We start from the raw sequence: 25,782 nt of genomic DNA on the forward strand, positions 1-25,782 counted from the left end.
ACAACATAATGTGTTTTGTTTTTCAATAGGTAGGAATGCAATGAGCACCTTGAAGAAACTACCAATTTCTTCAAGGAGGAAATAAGGACAAGGTGGTGTAAGAATGCGTATTTGGATGAAGATGTTAGGAAACAGAGAATTCTGTGCACTGATGGCTTCTCAAAAAGAGGGGGGTAAATATAGTAGTAACTTCCCACCAGCTCTATCTTGCAAAGTGAACATGGAGGTAAAATGGAGGCAGGAGTGAAAGAACTACCAGGATAAACAGGAGCTAAATAGATGAGTTGAAGAATGAGGGGAAGAGAATTAAGGATGACTGTGTAAGTGAGCTAGGGAGCGATGAGCAAAAATGCACCAAGTCTGTATTTCTCAAATTGGCACCAACAAAAATTTCAGCAAATCGAGCATTTCTTTCCAACCCTAAGTTTATTCAAAACAGAATATTTTATTTACTCTGTGTGTACTCAAATTGATAGCATTTTGTTCACAGGGATACAAAGACCTGCTATGTTGAGAAAACCGAAAAGAAGCAAAAGTTTAACATGTTTTGCACTTAATCTTACCCAAGTGGTGAAGCTGAAGCGTTTTGTTCATTTACAAGAGCCCAGGGCAAAGACTGGGCAGGCCTTGGCCACGGCCAGCATTTGCTGCACAGCGGCTGAAAAGGCACAACCCACACTGGGGCCGCCTTGTCCCCGTCACTTTGGTTTCCCCGCGGAGCCGCTCCCGAGCTGCACGGGTAGGACCAGAGTGGCTTTGCCTGTCCCGGCTTCACCCAGCGAGTGCTCAGCGTGCAGGCAGCAGCGGCGCCTCACACTCCCGAGGGAGCCCTGCGAGTGCCCGACACTCAACACCGACAAGGCCTCTGTCCCAGCTCTGGCGCGTGGTGTCCCCTCTGAGTCGGGCAGCCAAGCGTCTGCAGGCTGAATCTGCAGATCCAGAATCAAACAAACACGGAATATTCCAAGTTGGAAAGTACGGACCCAAAAGGACCACGGAAGTCCAACCCCTGGCCCTGTGCAGGACATCCGCACCAGTCATACTATGTGCCCGGCAGCCCTGTCCAAACTCTTCCTGAACTCAGACAGGCTTAGTAATTGGCGGCCTGTTCCGGTGCCAGGCACCCTCTGTGTGAAGAGCCCGCACTGGGCGCCGCCGCGGCCTGTGCGCTGTCACGGCTCACCGGAGACCCGGCGGCCGGGCCCGCCCCGCCCCGCGCATGCGCGGCCCTGGGCAGCGGGGGCAGCACGCGCGAAAATTCCAAAGGTGCGGCGCGGCGGGCGCGGGTAAGCGGCGGGGAGGGGCGGCACGGAGCGGGTGTGGGGAGCTCCGGCGGGACCTGCCCAGGCGCTGGGAGGGAGCGGCCGCTGCTCGCCCGTCCCGCCCCCGCTGGCCACGCCGCGGTGGTCGCGGGCCGGGGGCTGTCGTGGCCGGAAGGGGTGCGCTAGTGCGGATCATGCGCCGGGCTGCGCGCCCTCCCCTGCTCCCCTCCGCGGGAGCCGGCGGCGACGGCCCCGCCGGGAAAGGCGTCGGGCCGGCCGTCCTTGGGCCTTTGAGGCTGGCAGGGGAAGGTGGCCGTGGCGGTGGGGCCAGGCCATGCTGCATCCTGAGAGGTGCTGCCCCAGCTGCTCTGTGCCTCATCCCTGGGGTCGTTGTGGTGTCCGTGCCAGCGTGCCCCATCCAGCCTGGCCTTGAGCACTTCCAGCGATGAGGCATCCCCAGTTTCTCTAGGCAGCCTCTGCCAGTGCCTCACCACTCCCTGGGTGAAAAGTTTCTTCCTAATATCTAGCCTAAATTTTCTCTAAGGCCATTCTCCCTTGTCCTATCACTACATGCCCCTGTAAAAAGGCCATGTCCAGCTTTCTTGCATTCCCCGATAGGTACTATCTGGTCCTGAAAACATCTGCAAAGAGAGACATCAACATCTCTGCTGTGTTTCGCTATTCCCCGTCCTTCTAGGGAGGAAACAGAGTGACAAAAGGTCATTTTGTGATATATGTGCAAGATCAGTGCAGCAATAATACGTGGATACCTTCCTACATGGTTGATAGAGGGAGGGGGATTTGTTTCTGATTCAGCAGACTTTGCCAACTTTTGTAGTGTGCAATCTGCCACAGATATCTGTGGTGGAGGAGCTCCATTAGAGCAGGCTTTTAAAGAATACTGTCAGAAAATGTAGCTGGCCTTTTATTTAAACTAAAGATTGGGGAAGACAGATGTCCCGTAAGTGCTGGGAGAATCTGACATTTTAAGTTTTGTGTTTGGTTCACAAGTGTAGATAATTAAATTTCCACTCCTCAAAAATTTTCCGATTGGCCATTTTTCATATGGGAGAATAACTAAAATAACTGAAATGGGATAATGTTCACTCTTGAGTGAAGAAACCTTCAGGTGAAAGTACAGTGAATAACAATCTAGTGATGGGCTTTTGAAAACTAGGAGAATCTTGAGAATTTGGAATTTTTTTTCTGATATGTAATTAAAGGAACTGAAGCTGCCCCCCATCTATTCTGTGCAAAGAAAGCTTTATTGTCTGCGCCCAATAAATGAACTAGTTTATGTTCTGAGTTACATTAATTACTTGCTCCATTATTTGGGTTTATGCTCATCTCCCCTTCTTTGCTCAAGATTGAGAAGTTGTGTCATAAGAATTGGTCACCATATGGTACTTGAAGCAGGGGTGAAGACATTGCTGAAGGCACAGCGGCCAAATCCCTGGGAGCATGTTGGATTTGGGCGTTGCTGCGCGCGCCTCGGGCGCGTTTGGCACGGCGGGGCAGGTGCACACTGCTGACACCTCCTGGGCCCCTCTGCGGGGACTTGACTCCAGAGAACATGGCTCTGGGAGAACCCAAGTTGGAAACAGATCCCAAAGGTTAGCTTCTTGCTTACAGGCATGGATCAAGTGTTGGTAGTAACTTCTATACTTCTTATCATAATTTCCTCAGGAAGTGAGATGTGTGTGGTTCTGCCTCTCTGTGTCTTTGGCTACTAAGCGTTGAACATGATAATTTGAATCAAGTGTGAAAGCAAGATAAAGGTTTTAAGTGGTTCTGTTCCTATATATATTCTAAAATCTGAAGGGAGGGTCAAAAAGAAAGACTGATATTCCCCATATTGTTAGGCAGTAGTCCTCCAGGACTGTATCACCTCTCTTACAAAGACAGGCAGAGAAAGTTGGGACTGTTCAGCTTGAAGAAGAGAAAATGGTGCAGAGAACTCATAGCCACCTCCCAGTATCTGAAGGGGGCCAACAGGGAAGCTGGAGGGAGACTCTTCATCAGGAACAGTGATAAGACAAGGGGCAGTGGGTTCAAACTGAAAAAGGGGAACTTTGGGTTGTATATTAGGAAGAAATTCTTTCCTGTGAGGGTGGTGAGACTCTGGAACAGGCTGCCCAGGAAGATTCTGGAATGTCCCAACCCTGGCAGCGTTCAAGGCCAGCTTGCGTAATTCCTTGAGTGGCAGGGAGGGTTGGGACTAGATGATCTGTAAGGTCCATTCCCCTTCCTTGACATTGTATAATTCAGTGATCCCATCTGGTCAGCACATACATATGGACCTGCAGGGTGGCTGTGCATAAAATTAACCACAGGGTGCTGTGGGTGAAAGTGTCATGAGAGGCAGTGGTGGGAGGTGGGGTGATGTTATGAGGAGTTAGAGCAACAGAGGATACCCCTTTGAAGGCCTTGAGCAGATGGAACACAGTTGTTCCATCAATGGAACAGCCTTGGGCACTCAGTGTGCTTTTAAAGTAGAATTTTTTTATTTTTTCCTGAAGACATACATTTAAGTACAGTGCCCTACAATTGTGAAGGTGCTGCTTTTGGCAAAGATGTCTTTCAAAAGACATTTGGGTGGAGGATCTTGAGACGGGTGACAAGAAATGGGTGAAACAAGTTTTTCCTGAAAAAAGAACTCAGAAAGTGTTAGAATCCTTTGATATACGTGGAATAAATTACATGGAAATATATTGCATGAGATCGTTCCCAAATAAAAATCTGAAGTCTTTGATTTATCAGATTTTTTTTTAAAAAAAAATACTTTTAATGAATACAGCATATTTTGTGCCAACCTGATTTAAACAATGCACAAAAGTATGGCAGAATGTAAAGATCTTGCTACATGTATAGGTGATAGAACAGATCTCGAAAATCAAATCTTAAACGGTTCAGCTTTCACCAAGAAGGGTATTCCCAGACCATATGTTTCAGTTAATGCTATAATAAATTGTTGTCATTGTTAATATTATTAAAATGAAGACAATGGTAATACTCATTAAAAAAATCTGTATTTCCTTTCATGCAGCTTTGAAAATTAGAAAATTCTTTGTGCTTGGGACTTGGTGGCACATACCACTGGCTCCCAAGAACACTTTAGGACCATGCAGTTAGTCTAATTTTTAAGTTAGAGGAATGTACAGTATGTTAAATAGTCTGTCCTTGGAGAGGAATAATAACTTTGCAAGTATTGCAGAATATTTAAAAATTAGTAAGACTTAGTTATGTGTTTTACTATAGAAATAATATGATTTTAGATGGCTGTGACAAATGGTATGTAATGATTTGGAGGTGCAAAATATTCTTTATTAGTATTGTATTAATCATAACCTCATTAAACATTAATGAATTAATAAAGAGAATTCAAGGTTGTTTATATTAACAATCATAATTTACTCTTCTGAATTTTAGAAGTTTTGATTACAGCTTCTTTAAAATTTGTTCAAGAATGCTTTTACTCTGCTTGATGATAAAGGGCGGACTCGTGTCAGATGCTGTTTGTGAGCAGTTTCTGTTTTTAAACTGTCAGCCTTGCATATGGTTGCAGGGTTGTCACATAATACTTCTCCATGCATTTTTTACTTCCAAAAGAAATTATATTTCTAAGCAGTACTGTGAGCTGTGCTTTCATAATTTTACTAGTAATGAGTTGTACAGGTATTACTGGGCACAGTCTAAAGACGGATTACTTGCTGAAGTGTAGTTTGCACAGCATTGTTTATGGTAATGTTGCAAAATAAATCCCATGAGTCTACTGCAACAAGATGAACTTTGTAAATCTTCAAGAGGAGTAAATTAAAAAAAAATTGTAAATGGAGTAAAACTGATGTTGCCAAGACTTTGGTTTTAGGGGCTTTTTTTTTTGTTTGTTTGTTTTTTTTGTTTTTTCATTTGGTTTTGGTATTTTTGTGTGTGTGTGTTTGTTGGGGATATTTTTCTTCTTTTTTTAAAAATTAAACAAGTATGTAAGTAAATGTACCCTTCTTTAAAATCCGAGCAGAACTAGTCAGGTTTTGGCAGTGGTGAAGCAGAATTACTTAACTAACTTTAATGATTTCTTTAGTGTCATGTGTCAGAAGTGAGAATTGGATTCTTAGGCTTCAGACTCCTGAAGCCAAATTGTAGTGCTGTCCTTCTTCCCTATGAGTAGATTTAGTTTTGGTGAATTATTTAGATTAGGAATCTGAATTAAATCAGTCAAATCAATCTGATAGGTGAATTAGATTCGGTCATGTATTTTTAATAAATCTTGGTTAACAGTGTGACAGTGTTGAAGTATTCCAGATAGGACTGTAATAAATTATCAACTAAATTGACATATATGAGTGTCCAAGGAGAAGAGGCTAAGAGACATACCACTAGCTAGTATTTTTTTCTATGCTGTACATTAGAAGTTCTCATTTATCACCAACCAACCCCATTCATAAGAAGTTCCCTTCCCATAAGATTAGAGAAAAATACAGCCTTAATTTCATGCTAGGGGCAAAATTGTGAGGTTTTCATGAACGGATGTGACAGAGGCATTATTGACAAGTCAGAGGATACTCTGTAGTGCATTAAAAAGTAAATGCTCATAAAATGTGCAGGAATAATTGACTGAAAATTCCACAAATCATTGTCTCATCAATTTGAATGTCAGTTCCTTGTCTTCAGTCTAAATGCTCACACAGCTAATTGTTGCTGTGGTATGAGTTTGACTGAGTGAATGACTGAACGTCTTTGCTCTAGATGTTTCTGAGGAAACTTATCTCTTCTTGTTTGCAAAGAATGAATAGCCTGATTTAATGCCTGTGAATAGCATGAAACCTTGTCAATGGACTCCAGGGACAAGTATCTGTGGGAGTGTGTTAAGATAATGTACAACAAAAAGGTGTAAATGTTGATGTGAATGTCATGAAGTTATTTTTATTCTTCTGAAGAATACATTTTTCTTTTTCTGTCAGATGTACTTAATGCTATAAATACATCTTTATTCTGAAGATTTTATTCTATGGCTGTTTCTGAGTGTGAGTAGTTAGAGAGAGAGGGGGGAAAATACCTTTTATGCCAGAGAAGTGCATTCTTTCATTTGCAAGCTTTCTTTAACTGTGGACTCCGAATACTTTTAACAGATTTTTTTACTTACACTTATTAAGCTGTCACTAGAGTTCATATAAAGGTGAGTATGTATAATATAAAGTGGAAGGAAAATACTTCTCTGTGATTCTTATGTGGTCGTTTTCTTTTTGACCATATTTTGACCATCATTGCATAAATTGTCACGTCATGCTTGAGGAGCTTAAGGTGAGTAATAGATTATCTTTGAAGAAATCCTTCAAAAACAGTATTTCCTAATAGGCTAGGAATATGAGATTTGTGTGTTTTATCTCCTTTTGTCATTTGTTTCCTCAGTGACTTTGAACAAGTTGCTTTCTGTTCGTTCCTCTGTTTCCTTATGCTTATGCAGAAATGCTTTAACTGGCTTAGAACTGAAGGATCACAATAAAAGGTATATGCTTCATTAATAAATATTAGGGGTTCTTATAAAAATTCTTTGTATAAGAATTATAACCCAACTGTATGAGTAGCTCTGGATATCAGTAGCATAGTATTTTACCTTACTTCAAGTACCTGAGATAAAGAGTTTGAAACGTATGTCTTCATTTCATATACCTGTGTAAGCTGGGGGGGTTTAGCAGTTACATGGCGATCAAAGAAGCACTGTTGGAATATATGAATCCCCTTAGTGTTCACTCATTATTTAGTTGTTCATTCATTTATTTATTTTATTATTTGTAGGAGGAAAGGTGAGTAGTCATTCTTCTCTACAGGTTGTGTCCCTGTTGCTTTTCCTCACAACCCCCACAGCTTAGCTGGAGGAAGAATATGCCGTGGCAGAACCTTTCTAAGGCTTTCCCCTTGCCACCTTGTAATTTTAATATGTACAGGTGGAAGTAAATGCTATTCCTTCATACACTAATACAAAGGATTACACATTTTCTACTGTATTACAGGTCATATATGACTCCTCTGATGAATGGATTAATGTTCTAACTTGCTGTGTACAGTTTAATTAATGTATGTGCTTCTGCTCATGCTTGGACATGAGGGAATTACTGCATAGTATATCTGTTAATTGCAGAACTTAAATTTCTAAAAAAGAAAGTGCCAAGGATTGGTGAATATGCAACATCCCTGTCACCTGATAGTTCACAGTATGTAACTGACATGAAATGCTGTTTATTCCAGGGTGAAACTTTGAATTAATATTTACCTAGGTTTTTGTTGGTATTTTTTCAGAGGAACTGAATTTTAAGGTAATAAATTTCTCTGTTTTCCACTCAAGCAGCATACAAGTACAAATTTATAGAAGAGGAGGTTCTGTGATGACAGAAGTGTGGGTGATGGGTTTGGTTTACTTACAGAACAGAATGGACCATTTTGTAGGGACAAAAATCATCTAGTCCAACTGCCTGGCCAATTCACAGCTGAACAAATGTTGACTTTGGTATTATGTGCATTGTCCAAATGCCTTTTTTTAAGGCATTTGACAGGCATGGTGCAAAACCCACATCTGTAGGAAGCCTGTCCCAGTGTTTGACCACTATGCTGGTAAAGAAAGATTTCCCAGTGTCCATCTGAACGTCTTCATCCCCTGATAAAGCTTTGAACCATTCACACACGTCTTGTTATTGGATTCCAGGAAATTCTGGGAAAAGGCCAGCATTCCCTCTCCAGGTCCCCTCCTCAGGGGGCTGTACCGAGCAATGAGGTCACCCCTGAGCCTCCTTCTCTCCAAACCAGACAAACCAGAGCCCTCAGCCGCTCCTCACAGGATGTGCCTTCCAGCCCTTCCACCAGCTCTGTTGTCCTCCTCTGGACCATTCAGGGCCCTTCCCACCCTTCTCAGGCTGTGGGGCCCAGCACTGCACACAGGACTCAGGGTGAGGCTGCAGCAGGGCTGAATCCAGCAGGATGATCCCAGTCACAGCTGGTGATGCTGTGTCTGATGCAGCCCGGGATGGGCTTTGCCCTCCTGGCTGCCCGGGCACACACTGCTCATTCACCCTGAGCTGCTGCAGACCAGCACCCCCAGACCATTTTTTTTCTGAAGTGTTTTGTAGAGAAGAGGCTGAAGAAAGTCTTTTAGATGTCTGAAATGACAGTGTGAAATCTCTAATACTGGTTTTAAACTATGGGAGACAGTGGTAACTGCATGTAAAAGTTTAACTGAAAAAGTAGAATTAAAATTCGGTACAAAAATTGCTCATTGTCTACGTAACTATAATTCATTCACTTTGCTTTGGCTTACATGAAGCTTTGTGAGTGCATATTTGCTAGAATTGGGTAATGAAAGCTGTATAGTCAGATAACCCAGATAACTGTATTGTGTCAGGTAACCCACAAGATTGGGAGCGATGAATTAACAGCCAGATTTGATATAGGAGAATGGGTACAAACAATAGATAAAATCTAACAATTTACTATTTTTGCTAAAAGGCCTAATTTTTCTAATGTAGTTACTTGGTAAGCTCTTATGTGGATGAGCTTCTCACTGTCATGAAAGCTTAATGTGAAATATAGGCTTTATTGAGACTAACAAAAATTTTGCCACTGATGTAAGCAACCAGCATTTCATTCCTTTTCTTGTAACCTGCAAAGTAAGATCTAACTTAAGTAGTATGTAGGCTGCTGTTATCAGAGACCCATACACTATTGATGTGTGAGGTTACTGTAATTGTTAGTGAAGCTAAAGAAGCTGGTGTTAGCAATAATCAGACTTGTTGCAAAGTGTGGTAAAAATATTTTTATGTTGCCAGGTACTAGAGACAGTTCTGCCTTCTGTAGTTTGAAGGTTCAATCAGACCTAACGTCTCATTCCAGAGTTGCCTTTATTTTTGCATAGTTGTTATAGCTGCAGTTTCCCTTGTTTTCTGTGATAACAATGGAAATCTTTATTTCTGTTGTTGTCACAACAGTCAGCTGAGAATGAGCTGGACTAAATGAAAAGGCCCTGTTCCAGCAAGCTAAATCCAAGGATATTTGAACATTAATTTTTGTTAGAGCTATACTCCCAAAAACTTTATTCTTCAAGCACAAGGAGAGATTTCTATGTTCCAGTGACCTGAGTATTACCAAATAGTCTTGTAAGGTTTACTATTTAGATTGCAAGAAAAAATACACAAACTTTACTGAGGAAATATGTTAAAAGGAGGTGTGCTTCACACCCCCTTTCTCCCCCCTTCATTTCTAGGAAACTGTGAAGGTGTGTACTTGTTTTTGATTCTGTTTACCATGCCCAGGATGTAAATTTTAGCTTCTGTATTTTGAGTTACATTGTTACCTCTATGGTAGATCACTGATAAGAGGAAAGCAATTCACCTATGGAAGAGCAAGCAAGGAGTTAAAGGGTGAGCTAGCAGCCCCCTGTTTCTTTCAAGTCTGGCTTTTGTTCTGGAAGGTCCTGCTGATCTGCTTAACATCAGTGTGCATTGGTCAAATCTGAGATTTTCCTGATTGCCTTGAAACAAATTTTGATTTTCTGCATCCATCTGATTCCTTGTTTTCTGGTATGGACAGCTTTATGTAAATCTTGCTGGATTTTGTTCTGGCTACTGCTGACATTGAAATTCTTTTAAACTAGGACATTGTATGTTTGGTACTTTGCCAAATTGCATAGAGTCTTCTTCCAGACATGAAAAAGTGCCTTACTTTATTGCCTATTTTCTCCTCTTAAATTTAATTAAAAAAAACAAAACAAAACAAAACCCCACATTTACTAGTGGTGTTGGAGTATTACTATCTTTATTGTGTTCCTTGCAGGAGTAGGTTCCAGTGCATTGTGATCAGATTTTTTATTCAGTTTGTTCCTAAAAATCCATTAAGTGGGCTGGTACTTACATATTTTGTATTTGAAAGTATAGTTGGTTGTCTTCTTGCCTGTTAAGATTCATTATCAAAAGGTAACAAATAACATGTGAAATTCAGTGATATCTGTCCTGCTTTCACTGTTCCTGTGGACAGAAGAGTTAGATGGGTGTGCTGAGATATTATTTCTGCTTTTCCCATTAAAGAGGGCTTTATTCTTTATTTTCAAGCCTCTTGAAATAGGGTAAGTTAAAGGGAAGATGTACTGCTACAAGATAAGGTATTGGAACCAGAAAGTTTTAAAATTAATTTAAAGGCAAATAAATAATTTTGGTGTCATGAAGCCTGATAAATGGAAATCACAGAACACTCTGAGCTGGGAGGGACTCACAAGGATGATCAAGTCCAGCTCCTGGCCCTGCATAGCACCATCCCCAAGGGTCACACCCTGTGCCTGACAGCATTGTCCAAATGCTCTTGAGCTCTGCCAGGCAGGTGCTGTGAGCACTCCCTTGGGAGCCTGTTCCAGTGCCCAGCCACCCTTTGGTAGAAGAAAGTTTTGTCATACAGTCCTTGTGCAGGGAGAGGGAGATGTAATGTTGTCAGAGTATCTGAGAAAGGGAGATCTTGTATGAACCCCAGCAAACCTTGCTTCCTCAGGGCATCAGGTCTTCTCTAGACCTGCAGAGCAGCAGAATGCAACTGGAAATACCATTTTATCAGATAGCTGTGATACTCAGATGAAAACTGTGCAAGAGGTTTAATATATGTCCTGTCCACAAAATTAAGCCCTGCTAGGGGCCACAGTTACTTAATGATGAAAACTGAGCTCTTCATCCTGTGAGACCTGGTAATGTAACTCAGAAGGCAACTGTGTTAAATTACCTATTATCAGAGTAAATAGAAGAAACAAATATTGAGCACCTAGTAAATGCTAAACAAATATGGCCTATATGAATAGTGCAGCAATTCCTAGAAATGCCACTTTATTGTATTCTTCTGTTGATCTCAGCATGATGTTATAAAAAATGTGAATTGATGGTAGTCCAAAACAGAGAGGAGCAATGCCTTTAGCATTTTTGTGTTTATAATTCTTGAAAAATCTACATTCAGCCTTGAGATGAGTTCAGTGGATGGTACTAATACGTATAGTACTGATCATATGGTACTAATAATGCCGAGGTCGTGGGTTCCATTCCCACATGCACCATTCCCTTAAAAGTTGGACTCAGTGATCCTTATGGGTCCCTTCCAACACAAAGGATTCTGTGACTGTGTAATAATTGCTGTAAGGAATTCTACCATTGAATTGACAAGAGTAGTTCTTGTCCAGAGCTTTTCAGAAGTACACCACCCTTCCTCCTCTCTCCCCACCAAAAAGTGCAAACATCTTTACATGTCACTCTAATGGTTTATTCCATTATTAAACATGCGCTGCAGATTACATCTTCTTTTAATCAGGGATTATTTGTTCCTTATTCCTGATATATTAGGATTTTTAGCAGTTTCAGAAAATTAATTGCACAGAAAATCATGTCCTTTAGATTGTCCTTTAATCCACTTTGGAAATGCATATAAAACTGACTTCTCTATTTTTTGCCTATAAATGGATTCATGAATTGAGCATTAAACTGCAGCTAAAATTTCTGAACTCTGCTTTAGAAACAGAGCGGTGTTTCATTTTCATCAGAAAATTATACAAAATATTCTGGATCAAGTCCAAGACATCCTTTTGAGGATAGGTTCTGATCCGTAGACTGTATAGTTGAAGGTTTTTTTGGTTCCAGTCCTTTGTTTCTGCTGTCATGAAACAAGGTGAGGGTTTTGAATGGCACCATACATAGAACTGCTTTGTCTTGTGTGTGAGTGTTGCTGGTCTGTTGATGGGAGAATACTTTTCTCATTTCAAAGATATTCAGATATTTTAAGGGTATTATCTGTCCGAAGCAGTAAAAAAATGCACACTTGCTGTTATCAGCATAGAGGAAAGATACATTTCTAAGATTTTCTTTCACTTGTGATTTGTACTGGTTTTTGTTTCTTTTGTTTTGCTTTAATAGTAGTAGTACTAAAAAACAAATTAATGTGCAACTTGGTCTTTCTTTGTAGGGCAATAGCTCTGGACCAGTTAAGGAATGGACAAGGAATCTCACTGGACCAGCAGTCCAGCTTATTTAGCTGTAATAACCAGGGAGATAAAACACCCTTCTTATTAGAGAGCTGGGATTTTAGACTTCTGGAAAAAGAATAGTGATGGCTGTGCCATTCTGCATCCTGGAATAATAGAAACAGGTATTCAGTATATTAGATTAGCCTGCTTAATTTGCTTTACTTGTATTCTCAATTAATACTTATTTGACTCATTATTGGCCCCAAAAGACTGGAGCTTTTGTGGTTCCTCTTTTTTGATTGTTTTGTTTTTTTTTTTAGCTCATTTCCTAAAAGTTTTAGGAACCATTTTATTAGGGGTTTGATTTTTCAGTTATTTGGGAGGATTGATCATGTCTGGGAACATCAGGTAGGCTCATTAATTTAATCCAGTGTGTTTGTTTACTTCCTGGCTTTAAATTGTTCTGAAGGTCTTTCTTGTGTCCTTGTGGTGATACAAGTGTTTGAGGGCTAATTGCTGCTGAGACCTGTGTCACTTCAGCCAGCTACTTGTGATGGAGTGTCTCATAGCGTGTTTTGATACTTACAGAAGATCTGGCACTGCACAGATCCCTTAAGAGCTCTGCTGACAGCAAAGTTGCAGATGAGAGAGTAGTAAAGAGCACAAGAACAGTGGCTTTGCTTGTCTTTGAACAAGTTTGGGGCAGATACACATTGTACACTAGCAATCCAACAGCTTAACCTCAAATTTTTTCCCTTTTTTTCTTTTTCCCCCTCCCTGGACAGAATCCAAACTCAAATGATAGCTGTGATTCACTAGGGGTTGGTTATCTATCTATCTTTCTGTCTGTCTGTCTGTTTATCTATCTATCTATCTATCTATCTATCTATCTATCTATCTATCTATCTATCTAGTTATTTAGTTATTTAGTTATTTGTTTGTTTATTTTTATCAAAATAAAAATTTTATCAAATTTTTATCTGGCTCAGATTAGCATGCTATACAAATCTTGTGTTTGTAAGGGTTAGCTGTATGAAGCAAGTTTGGTTTGCAGTGCTGCTGTGGAGGTTGTGGTTTATTTATTTGGTTTATAGCTTGAAAAAATATATTTACTCATTTCTGTGGCATCTATGAGTATGGCATCTGAATTTGTCTCCAAGTGGGCAACAATTAATTTCTGGAAATTGCCACCATATTCTGTTAATTGACAGTTGTCTTTACAGTTTTGACAGAAAGAACAATGATTGAAAGGCTGCAAGAACTCATTTGGTCTTTCAGCCTAAGAGGTATTTCTTTCAGAGAGATTTAAAGGTTGTTTTACTGCCTGCTGTGCTATTATCTGTCCTTCTGTCAAAGAAAAAGTATAATAGTAGAGCAGGAAAAAGTTTGTGCTGTTTTTTGTTTTTTTTTTTATTGGGGCAGTTTGGTTAGATTTTAATTGTTCTGACTTGGTGATAATGCTTATCTCTCAAAGACCAGCTTTTTAAAGTGACGTGTGCCAGATGGGATAATTTATGGTACAGCTTTCATTCAGAACTGAGTTACATAAAACATATGTTTCATAACATATGGTTATATTTTTCTCTCTTATTCGTATGGTATACAAGGAGAAACAGAACTGAAATATTAAATTTATTATTTTCTATAAAGGAGAATACTCTTTTTCACATAAAGATAAGCTACAAATATAGAAATTACAATGAGCAAAGCCTCCTAGTGCCTTTTGTTTTGATTGAGCCTTATTTTAATACTTTCATTTATCTTGGAAAGCATATTTTTAGTTTTTCATTATGCATAGTATGTGAAATGCAAGCTCATATTATTCTAAAATCCTGAATGAAATATTGATGATGAAAAATTTAGGTAAGTGTGAAGCACCTCTGGGTATTACATTTATTCTAAGATAATTTACTGATTACTGTGCCCCCTTTGCTACTTTGTCATTATGGGGTTAGTTTAACTTCATAATGTTACAAATAAAATTGCCACCCTTATGAGATATATACTCAGACACTCCGTACACCCATTCTCTTGTGGGTACAAGAAAGGTAGCAGAAATCTCTCTAGATATTCATTCTGGGATTGAAGCCAGTGTTCAGTGCTGCCTGATGCGGACTTAAAATTTTTTTCTCAGGATTGTGGAATGGCTCAGGACACTACAGTGCCCAAACTGAACTTTGAATATTGGTTGGATAAAGCTATTGAATGGGGTCAAGCCACCACACTGGAATCCCAGAAAGACGTGTGCCTTCACTTGCCCCAGCTCCAGGAATTTCTACACCAGCTTTATGAAACAATAAAACATTTGGTAAGTGACTTTAGAAGGAAGAGTGACCTGTTTTGAAGAGGTCCTCCAAAACAACCTGCCTCATGTTTTGACAAAACCAGAAGCTAACAGTGGCAAAAAATTTTGTCTTGTTGACCTAAGGTACTGCTTGATCAGAGGGGCAAACTGGGGAAACAGTCCCAGGTAATGCAAACAGCAGTGTGCTTCCTGTTTCCCTGATTTATTGTGAAAGGAGCTTTTTCTTCTTGATTTGTTGATGTCATGTGAAATTTCCCAGCCAATGCTCTAGACTCTTAACAAAATTCTTTAAATAAACAAGAATTTGATTCTGCTTGTCAGGTCATAAATTGGATGATTTAAAGGCCTTAACATGCAAAACTGTAACTGATCCTTTAAATCTTAGAGGGCCTGCTGACATGTTAACCCCAGTGTTACGGCACACACACTGAATTCTAGCAGCATGGTCAGATCTCTGGCATAAGCTGCTGCCTATTCTATTTATTAATTCAATTATTGTCTGCACTCACTTGAGTAAAAGTAGTTGTTCATGTTTAATTGATAATATGTTTTTCTGAGCATTGCTTTTTTAGTGTAGATATTCAGTATAATTAATTTTAGAAGTACGTCATTATGGCATAAGGCTTACTTTTTATGGAAGTTTTTATTTTTAAATATTCTTACCTATAGACTGCACATTGAGGTTTGTTTCTGAACTGACTTTAAATGTTAAATTTTAAGTAAAATGTTTTGGGGGAGTGGAGTTTCTTCCCATGTTTGTACTTCTTTTCCCTTAAGGGGGAAGAGAAATGTTGCTACTTCATGTAATCCGAGGCATGGCCTGAAATGGACTTTGTGAATATGGCCCCAGAAAGCCTTGGTCTAGCCCCAAAATGAGACAATGTGAGGAATTTATTGTAGTAGCAGGAGATGATTATCATCCTTGCTACTTGCATGTTATCTCAGCACAGCGCTATTTTTCAAAGCCTTCATTTATTAGGCACTAAAGCTACAAAAATGGAAAAATAGGCCTGATTACACAGGATTGTATATAAACTTCATTGTCTCTTACTTTTATAATGAAACTGCTTTCTATTTGGTTAAATGTCAGTTTGTTGCTGACTAGTCATTAAGTAAGTTAATTTAAAGAAGGTAAACAAAAGTAACAAAGATAATTTTATGCCATAGTAGGTATTAATTTCTTCAGAAACTGAGACAGTGTTTTATAACAATGATGATCAAAAATGTGTGTTAATTAAGCTTTTGATACAGTGAAATCTTATACTTGCTAGTTACTAGTACTGATCTGCTTGCTGGGTGTGAGGCAAATGAAGACATTTTCGTATTTTTAATTTTCTAATTTTCTAATTTTCTAATTTTCTAATTTTCTAATTTTCTAATTTTCTAATTTTCTAGTTAAGTATTAGGTAAGGAAATAAGTTTTAACTTACTTGAATGATGACATTATTGAAAATTTAACATACCTGCAAGTGTTTTGCTTTCGCAGTAAAATCTTTTGGATTGTAATTTGCAACAATGTATCATTAGTGGTTCTCTTAAACTACTCTTAAACTACTCTTGATGTGCAGTGTATTTACTGTCTTTTTGTTTGTTTTTATGTTTTAGCAGGGCTCCACTGCAGCAATTGAGCAGTTCCCTTTAATTGGACAGCTTCTAGGAAGGCTCTGTTGGAATCCTTTTGTTATAGGATATGGTAAGAACGTGTAAAGATATTTCTGCATTAGTTCCATAAACTTTATTCTGTAGAAGTTAGGAAAATATGAGTTGTTATATACTGAGATTTTTTTCCATAAAAACACAGCATTCTTTTTTTACTGAAGTAAAATTCTGAGATAAAAAGGCTGTCCTTGTTATTTAAAATATATGGCCTTCAGAAATGTTAAATTCACTTTTGGATCTAATTAATTTCATGGTTTAGTTATGGAATCTTGGCTTGGGACCAGTAGATTTTAAACCCAGTGAGTGTTTATGTGCACCACGATTTCCATTTTCATTTTTTTTATTGATTACATTTTTTGGGTGTCTCAAAAGGTACAAAATCTAGTGCTTCAAATTACTTTCAACAGAAGTTCCTTTCCATATGCACCAGAATATTCTATTATATGTGCTAAGATAGAAGAAATACAAATAACATTTCTGATACGTGTGTTTTGTAATTAGTCTACATGATGATTGTGTTTGTTTTTATTGAATCCTTGCTATGTATTTTCCCCATTTCTCTATCCTTAACTAGTGAAAATGCGTACAGAATCAAAATTAAAACAGTAAAGTAGTAGCACAGGAAAAAGGCATATGAAAAAAAGAAGTGCTGTTACTGGTGGTGAATATGTGTGTGGGTGAGAATATAGAAGAGAAAATAAATTTGGCACAGGAAAATTGTTTGAAGGGAGGAGACACTCCTTGTGCTAAGTCATCAACAGTTCTGATACATTTTTCAGGAACTGAGACATTAAAATTTTGATAAGTTACTTGATATGTCATTTAAGCAGAAAACTGATTCTGACCTTCTCTGTGTGCCCCTTAAAAATTAACTTTTTGCCAGTCTTTTGCTCTTACTACAACTACAAATAAAATAAATAAAAAATTAAATAACATTATGTCTCTTCTGTTTTATGCTTCCTTTTGGGGAAATACAGAAAGGGGCAAATTTATTTTCCACTAGAAGAGCTTATTAAGTCAAGCACAGCATACATCTTCTGTTTTGGCTTTGTGTTCTAGACAGCTCCAATGACAGGCAAAGTGAACTTGACTGTAAAACACGTAGTAGTTGTGTGTAATGCCAGCACTTCACCTCTGGAAGGAAAATTTGGGAAGGAACCATAGGTTTAAATGTAGACCACTTTTGCAGAGCAACTAATGTGTGCTTTCTAAAAAGCCTTTTCATACTTTATAGATATATTTTTACAATGGAGAGGTTTCCCTTCTCATCATAGTTTTTGAGTATGTTGGTAACCACTGATGTTTACAATTACACACGCACTTTGTAAGTTTTTGTTTGGAATATGCAAGTCTTCAGATGATCAGTTTTTCTGAGCTGGCAGTATATTGTGTTATAGAAAGTAGCTTCACCTATGTTTCTCATCAGAGTTGAAAGCTGTCTGTGTCTGCTTTTGGCTCCTTTTCACAAAAATCCCAGCAATATATTCTTGCTCTACTTCCTTCCTCTTTTTTGTGTTTCTTCATCATTTTCTGAAGCTGCTTTTTCTGCAAGTTGGTTGTTACCTCTGAAGTTTGCTTGACAATGAAGTCTTAGTACAGGTGTTTCTTCCAAGTGGCAAGTAAGCCAATTCAGAGAATTTTACTTGCTCAAAATGGAATCCTTCACTTTAATGCTTTCAGACTTTCTGACATCAATAGACCTGAAGATGTCTGCTTATGCATTCCTACCATTTCCTCTTCTTAGAGCCACTTGAGCACTCTTTGGACTGGTGGCATTTTAGATTCAGCAGTTTTTCATTTTGTTTGGCACTGTTTCTGGAGATATTCTTTAAGACAGTGGTGGCTATAGCAGATGCTGACTCTCAAGTGGGTTTCATGTAATTTCTCGTTTGGATAAATAGCTTATTCAGGCATATGTCTGAGACCAGGCCACCCTCACAGAAGAAGGAACTAATTTTGTTTGATTCAGTCTTTCATGCTAATAAATGGAGAAGGAAAAACACTGTACTTTTGCATCATGTCCAAACCACAACAGCTATTGCCATAGATGAATGTCTGTTGGTGCTGGAAGCTGACACGGCTGACCACTCAGTGCAGGAAGCATAGTCTCTGAGGGAAATCAGTCTCCTCATAAACACTGCTGAGAAGAAGGCAACCAAGTTAGCCTTATTTAGAATGCTAATGTGAGGGAAGCGCAGCTGAAGAAAATCTCATGGATCTACTTGTGGTCCTGAACCTCAAGGTATACATGAGGAATTCAGTCTTGGTTAGGAATTCCAGTGGTGGGTTTTTATGTTGGCTATTTTGGTTTTTTTTGGGGGGGGGGGGGTGTTGGAGTTTTTTTGGGGTTCTTTTTTTTTCTTGGTGGACTGTGTGATTATCTTCAGAATCAGCAGAACCCTTCTGGTTTGAGTTTTGAGCCCAAATATCTTGAATCCCAAACTAATACTATAAATGCTGGGAGATTACTTGGTGGCTGTATATATCACTATATGTGTGTGAGCATGTAAGCTTGGGAATGGATTCATTTTCACAGAAAGTTCAGTTTTAGCTATTCCATGTTTATGATATGGGCAAATCTCATACGTTTTGATACTTTTAGAACAACAGGCTCTAAAAATAATACTTCTGGCTGTAAGATTAGGGTTTGCTTTCTTCTATATGGCCGCAGGGTATTTGTAAACTGAATGTGCTTGGGATTATTGAGACTACATTGTATTATGAGAAAAGCACACCTTTTTGTTCTTTGTTTTTAAATTTTTTTTGTGTTGTGACGTTGGCAATTAAGAGGTACAATATTATCATAAAGGTTTGGACTTTTGACTGATTGTTTGGTTTGAGGTGTTTCAGTTTGTTTGTTTGTTTGTCTGTTTGTTTGGGGTTATTTTCCCTTTTTTTGGTTGGTGTTTTGTTTTTCTTTTTTTCTCTTTTTTTTCCCCAAGCAGCTTCCAAACTTTGTCTAAAGTTTCCTACAGAAATTTTTTATTCCCTTAATTGGAATACAACATTAACCTCCCAAAAGAAGTCCTGTCGATAGGTGGTAACCTTTTTTGACCTGTAACTTCCACCTTTGAATTTTTAATTTTATTTCTGTGGATGTGTTAATTGGTTATTTGGGTATTAGGCAGCCATTCATGGCATAGCAAGATTAAATGCCTTTGTTTGTATCCTGATAATGCTTTCCAGAGTATATCAGGCTGGTAGGTTTTCCATGGATATCACAGTTGCTAGAAAACTGGGAGAAAAAAATCCACCAGTAGGTTTTCTATGGCTCTGTGTTTGGTCTTTGGATATGATTATCTTTTGCAGCTGCTGTAATTATTTTAAGATCTATCTTAATCTTCACATCTTTCATCCCCAGTTCCAGGGCAGCTGTGAAAACAGTGAACCAAGGGTTTCCCTCAGAATGTGTCATGGGGTATATCAGCAAGAGGATTGTATGGGCCCTTTTCCTGTTTTTCACAGGTCTAGGGGAGGCTACCTCAGTTTTGTTCAAAAATTAATTTTTTGAACTAGGGAAATCTGAAGTTGTACCAGTTATTTTTTGGAAACTTCTGGCTTATCAGTGTAGGTTGGTTTCACTGGGGATGTAGTTTGAACCTATCTCGGTTAATCTGTGTAAACTCATTATGCTGGCAAAGTGTGCCAAGTCAGTTTATCAAGGCTTTGTTTTCATCATTTTAACTTTCATCATACTGATTTGCATTTCTGACAGGCAACAATACATGCAAAGTATTTTATAGTATGGTGCAAGTCATCATATGTAAAAAAATATCTTCTCATCCAGAAATCTATTCAAGCATTCAAATTTAAGTAAAATGACTTATTGATGTAGATGTATACTATAAACTGTATGAGTAAAAAGAAGAAATACTTGAACTATATATGTGTTGTTTGAGATAAGAAATTTGGACTTGATGTCTTCTTCCCTGTCTTTTTCTGTATAATTTATATAGCAGAAACCTGTCAAAAGCCAGACTTTGTAACCAGGCAGTATTTTAGTATTAGTAATTTGTAATATTTAAAATCTTTAATTTTCCAAGAAAGAATTCACTATGATTTACTCATTTAAACAAATTTAAAAATTTAAACAAATATACCACTCTTTGTTTATTTTTTTCCTCCCAGGTAATGTCATTACAGTGAAGTTTAGATGGAAGGTGTTTTTGAAGGAGGTAGTTGTCTATTGGTGCTGCTGTCTGAATGCCTGCTGGATGTAATCAGTTTAAGAACTTCTACTGGGCACTATGCAAAATGTGTCCTTCAACTTCGGAATTACAAAACCTAGGAAATTATTAGCCTTGTAAAAATCCATGTTAAAAGAAGTCCCCAGACACACAATGACAGAACACCCCAAACTGTGGTTGGTTGAAAGTGAATGCTTGGGAAACCATTTCTGTTGCAGAGATGTTTGTCAGTGGGGGGTCAGTAATGGCCTCCAGGCTTGTTGGACATTTATTGAGGAATACTGGTTTAAATCAGTGTTAATCTCTCTGGTCACCTGGTGAAAATACAGGCATTACTTAATGGACCTTTTATTTTTTCCTCAGGCTTTCCCAGCAAAGCACTTCTAAATAATACTGTTTATTACATCCTGGGTAACAAATACACAGAAAACAAAAGAAATTACTCATTCAGCTTGATAATCAAAATGTCTCGTAATAAAACTTCTAAAACTAGTAGTATCACTTACTTGTATTATTTTTAACAAGAAATTTTAAGCAAAGTTATTGCTTACTAAGTGAATATTATATCCGAACTACATCCAGTTTTCAGAATTTTCATTTCAATCCCACAGTTTTGTTCTGACATTAAATTCACTGTAGAACATCTTGGTATGTGCCAAAGAACATTAGGGGGAAAAAAACCCACCAAAGCCTAGTGAAAACAAAGTTGTGGGAAATAATCATGAGTTAAATGGCTGTTCATTTACTGACTTCAGATAATCAGCTCCTCTATAATAATATCTGTGCATCTGAGCAGTGAGAGTTATGCTCATTTTGTAGTAGATTCTTAAAGTAGAGAATTAATTTCAAACAGTAGGTTAGAATTAAGTAAAACCCAATCTGATCCTGAACAGAAAATCAGATTAGGATTTTTTTTCATCATCATTTAGCTATTCTGCTGTCTGCTGTAATGTAATTTTCCTGAGGCATGGAGACTCATCCTGTATTTTTACAGAGAACTTGGTATTTTACATTGTAGCTTTGAATGATTTCATACTTCATGTCATAAAGTTCCTTTACCTTTAAGAAAGTTAAAGTTGCTGGGGTCTCCTGGGAGTCTTTTCTCTTGACCAATTATCGGTCATTGCTGAGAATTGACAGCAGTTTTAGCCATTGAAAAGTAGAATCAACTTGTGAACCCCACCTTAAAGTGTACACCCAGAAGTCTGTAGTGCCTTTTTGTTTCCTGGCTGTAAAGAGTGGCGGAGCTCCGGCTGGCCTTTCGTTCTCTGCCCAGGCCATGCGGCCTGGGTGGGGGGGGCCGAGCTGGGCCTGCCGTTCTCCCGCCCGGGAGATGGGGACCGGCGGGGGCTTGCCCCGGGCTGAGCCGGGCCAGGCCGGTTCCTGGCTTAGCTGCAGGTTTTGCTGTAATAAAATTTACTAAGAAACTGCCGAGTAAAGAAGAAAAGCTCTGGACCTGCGGCAGGCTGAGACAGCAACTACACTGCAAAGCAGCCATGAAGAATCTTCTATCAAAAACAGCTTCAGCTGCTGCTCCAGCAGAAATCACAGAACCATCTACAAAGCCTGGGCAAGATTTTAACTTTTTTTTATCCAGATGAAACTTGCAGATTAATCTTTTCATCCAGAGAGAGAAAAGGAAAAGAATCAACATGAAAAGAGACTTTATAAACTACTAGTGGCAAGAAAGAAAAGAGACTTCAAGAAAGGTAGAGAATTAAGGAGATGCTTTAATTAAGCTGAAATATCTTTCTGTTAAAACTATGGAAATGGACAATGAAGTCTTGAGAAAAACCCCTTTAATTCATAATAGAGTATGGAGAGGAATAAGGTGTTCAAAGTGTAAATTTAAGTAATAAGTGAAGTAATTGTGGTATAGTGAAGTGCTGAGAAATTTGAAGCCTTGAGAGACAATGAGAAAAACTGTTTCTTAGTGAAGCTCACAGAAGCAGATGAAGAATACTTTTTTTTTTGCCTTTAACTAACTTATCCTTAAAAATGCTATCTTCAAACTCATGACCCATAACACATTTTCAGAGTGATGTAGAATGGGAGGGGTGGGCTTTAATAACAGTAGCTCTGAGCAACTGATATCAGAGAAACGAGAAACTATAACAAAAATAGTTTTCTTGTGACAAACTCCATAAATTAACGGAAAGGAACTTCTGTTTCTCTACAGAAATTGAGGAAAAGACTATAGAAAGAATTAGAACTGTTTAAACCATCAAAATTATACAGTTTTTGTCTCTGTTGTCATGTAAACAAAAGAATAGTGAGCAGTGAGAAATGAAAAGGTTTTTTCTAAAAGTTTATTCTGGTGTTCTTATTCTTGTAGTTTGTCAATAAACTCCTCTTTATTCCTTTTAAGTTTTATACCTGGTTTGCTCTTATTTTAATCCATATCTCACAGCAGAAAAATGATAATTCTTCTTTCCCCCTTGTTTGTTAATTACTGGTTCAAAACCACGACATTTCTTGGTGGAGAATGCGGGCAATCAAAATTAGCAAATCTAGACCACTACATTAATAGTGTTACTGTGAGATAAAAGGTTAATTAAGAGCAAAACATAATTGTTTTAATTTTATATATAGCAGTGATAATAAAAGTCTAGGGGTGGAAAATAGTGAATGTTCTGTTTCTTCTTTTCTGTCAATTTATTGTGTTAAGTTGTATATTAAATATAATTGATAATTTTTTAGGTGAGGGTTCACAAGTTGAAGGGGTGGAATGTCATAAAGTTCCTTTACCTTTAAGAAAGTTAAAGTTGCTGGGGTCTCCTGGGAGTCTTTTCTCTTGACCAATTATCGGTCATTGCTGAGAATTGACAGCAGTTTTAGCCATTGAAAAGTAGAATCAACTTGTGAACCCCACCTTAAAGTGTACACCCAGAAGTCTGTAGTGCCTTTTTGTTTCCTGGCTGTAAAGAGTGGCGGAGCTCCGGCTGGCCTTTCGTTCTCTGCCCAGGCCATGCGGCCTGGGTGGGGGGGGCCGAGCTGGGCCTGCCGTTCTCCCGCCCGGGAGATGGGGACCGGCGGGGGCTTGCCCCGGGCTGAGCCGGGCCAGGCCGGTTCCTGGCTTAGCTGCAGGTTTTGCTGTAATAAAATTTACTAAGAAACTGCCGAGTAAAGAAGAAAAGCTCTGGACCTGCGGCAGGCTGAGACAGCAACTACACTGCAAAGCAGCCATGAAGAATCTTCTATCAAAAACAGCTTCAGCTGCTGCTCCGGCAGAAATCACAGAACCATCTACAAAGCCTGGGCAAGATTTTAACTTTTTTTTATCCAGATGAAACTTGCAGATTAATCTTTTCATCCAGAGAGAGAAAAGGAAAAGAATCAACATGAAAAGAGACTTTATAAACTACTAGTGGCAAGAAAGAAAAGAGACTTCAAGAAAGGTAGAGAATTAAGGAGATGCTTTAATTAAGCTGAAATATCTTTCTGTTAAAACTATGGAAATGGACAATGAAGTCTTGAGAAAAACCCCTTTAATTCATAATAGAGTATGGAGAGGAATAAGGTGTTCAAAGTGTAAATTTAAGTAATAAGTGAAGTAATTGTGGTATAGTGAAGTGCTGAGAAATTTGAAGCCTTGAGAGACAATGAGAAAAACTGTTTCTTAGTGAAGCTCACAGAAGCAGATGAAGAATACTTTTTTTTTTGCCTTTAACTAACTTATCCTTAAAAATGCTATCTTCAAACTCATGACCCATAACACATTTTCAGAGTGATGTAGAATGGGAGAGGTGGGCTTTAATAACAGTAGCTCTGAGCAACTGATATCAGAGAAACGAGAAACTATAACAAAAATAGTTTTCTTGTGACAAACTCCATAAATTAACGGAAAGGAACTTCTGTTTCTCTACAGAAATTGAGGAAAAGACTATAGAAAGAATTAGAACTGTTTAAACCATCAAAATTATACAGTTTTTGTCTCTGTTGTCATGTAAACAAAAGAATAGTGAGCAGTGAGAAATGAAAAGGTTTTTTCTAAAAGTTTATTCTGGTGTTCTTATTCTTGTAGTTTGTCAATAAACTCCTCTTTATTCCTTTTAAGTTTTATACCTGGTTTGCTCTTATTTTAATCCATATCTCACAGCAGAAAAATGATAATTCTTCTTTCCCCCTTGTTTGTTAATTACTGGTTCAAAACCACGACACTTCACAAAGTAGTTTTTCATAAGTGGGCATACTTGAGTTGTGCAAGCTTTAGGTACAATGTAATAAACCATTTTACTACTGTTGACTTTTGTCTATTATTAATGATATTATTTAGATACTAAATTGAAAGTTCCTTGAGGGTAGCTTCAGGTATTATTTATGTGAATGAATTACTAGGTCCTGCAAGTTTCTTAATATCACCTAACTATTGTATAGATTCTGAACACTATGGTACTTTTTAAAGTGCTGTTGAAGGAAACGATTACACAAGATGTATACAGTGATTAACGTTAAATGTGTGGTATGAATCTGGTAGAACAGGAGCAGCATTAGTCGAGGCTGATACTTAGGGCCTCAGTTTTGTGGATGAATAGGGATTGTTGTGTTGAATTCTGCCTGTGGGTTTTTTTTTTGTTTTTTTTTCTTTACCCTGTAAGTGTATCTTTATTTACTTTTTTCCCTACAGATGAAAGCCAGAAGGCTCTGATGTGGTGCCTGTGTTGTCTGTACAGCAGTGAGCCACAAAACGCTGTGGAACTGAAGGCCAATAGCTGGGTACAGGTAAGTGAATGAATCCTTCCCAGGACTGCTTTGAATTAGATTGATGGTTTAAAGATGCTGCATCTATAGCATAGACACACTGTCATTCTGCCATTTAAGAAACTGCTCCAAACACAAGTTGCATACATATTGTGTTGAAGTATATATATATATATATATATTCTAATTATAACACAGTGGGTGTTTAGTCTTGTTTTAAATCTTAAAAGGATGAGGCATTTTACATTTGATAGTTTTGATGCTCTTGACTTCCTAGATTCACCAGGCCTAGTATCCTTATCCCTCAAATCATGGTAAAAATATAAATGGAATTTTAAATATTTTTTTAAATCTTTTAGTCATCACAACTCATGAGAGTGTAACAGCCTCATCATTGTTTATGTACAGCTCTGTTAAAGCTGAAGATACTTCTCTAGGTAGATAATTTCTTGCTTTCTAGTTTATTTTGTATGTTAGATTATCTAGATATGCATGTAATAAATACTAGGATTTACAAATTACTATAAAATAATTGATGATGGTTATGATGCACATTTTATGCAAGTAAACAACTATTGTTGATTTAAAAGCTTAGTCTTAAAATATGTTTGCACAGTCTTTTAGGCGGCCTTATATACATCTGTTTAGTTCAATGAAAATTTGAATAACTTAATACTAAGTAAAATCACCCTT

General features: G+C 38.3%; 1 protein-coding gene across 1 annotated transcript in view; it reads left to right on the forward strand.

Moving 5' to 3' along the window:
• Positions 1-1,113: 1,113 nt before the first annotated feature.
• The window catches only part of FANCC (FA complementation group C), a 75,685-nt gene continuing 51,016 nt past the window's right edge, over positions 1,114-25,782 (forward strand). Inside the window, exons 1-4 of the mRNA XM_058828092.1 lie at positions 1,114-1,286; positions 14,372-14,545; positions 16,148-16,235; positions 25,016-25,110. Coding sequence (XP_058684075.1) covers positions 14,381-14,545; positions 16,148-16,235; positions 25,016-25,110 — 348 coding nt within the window. The 5' untranslated portion in view covers positions 1,114-1,286; positions 14,372-14,380. The remainder of the gene's footprint in view (positions 1,287-14,371; positions 14,546-16,147; positions 16,236-25,015; positions 25,111-25,782) is intronic.

This window comes from Poecile atricapillus, chromosome Z (genome assembly GCF_030490865.1).
Source record: "Poecile atricapillus isolate bPoeAtr1 chromosome Z, bPoeAtr1.hap1, whole genome shotgun sequence".
Taxonomy (NCBI): Eukaryota; Metazoa; Chordata; class Aves; order Passeriformes; family Paridae; genus Poecile; species Poecile atricapillus.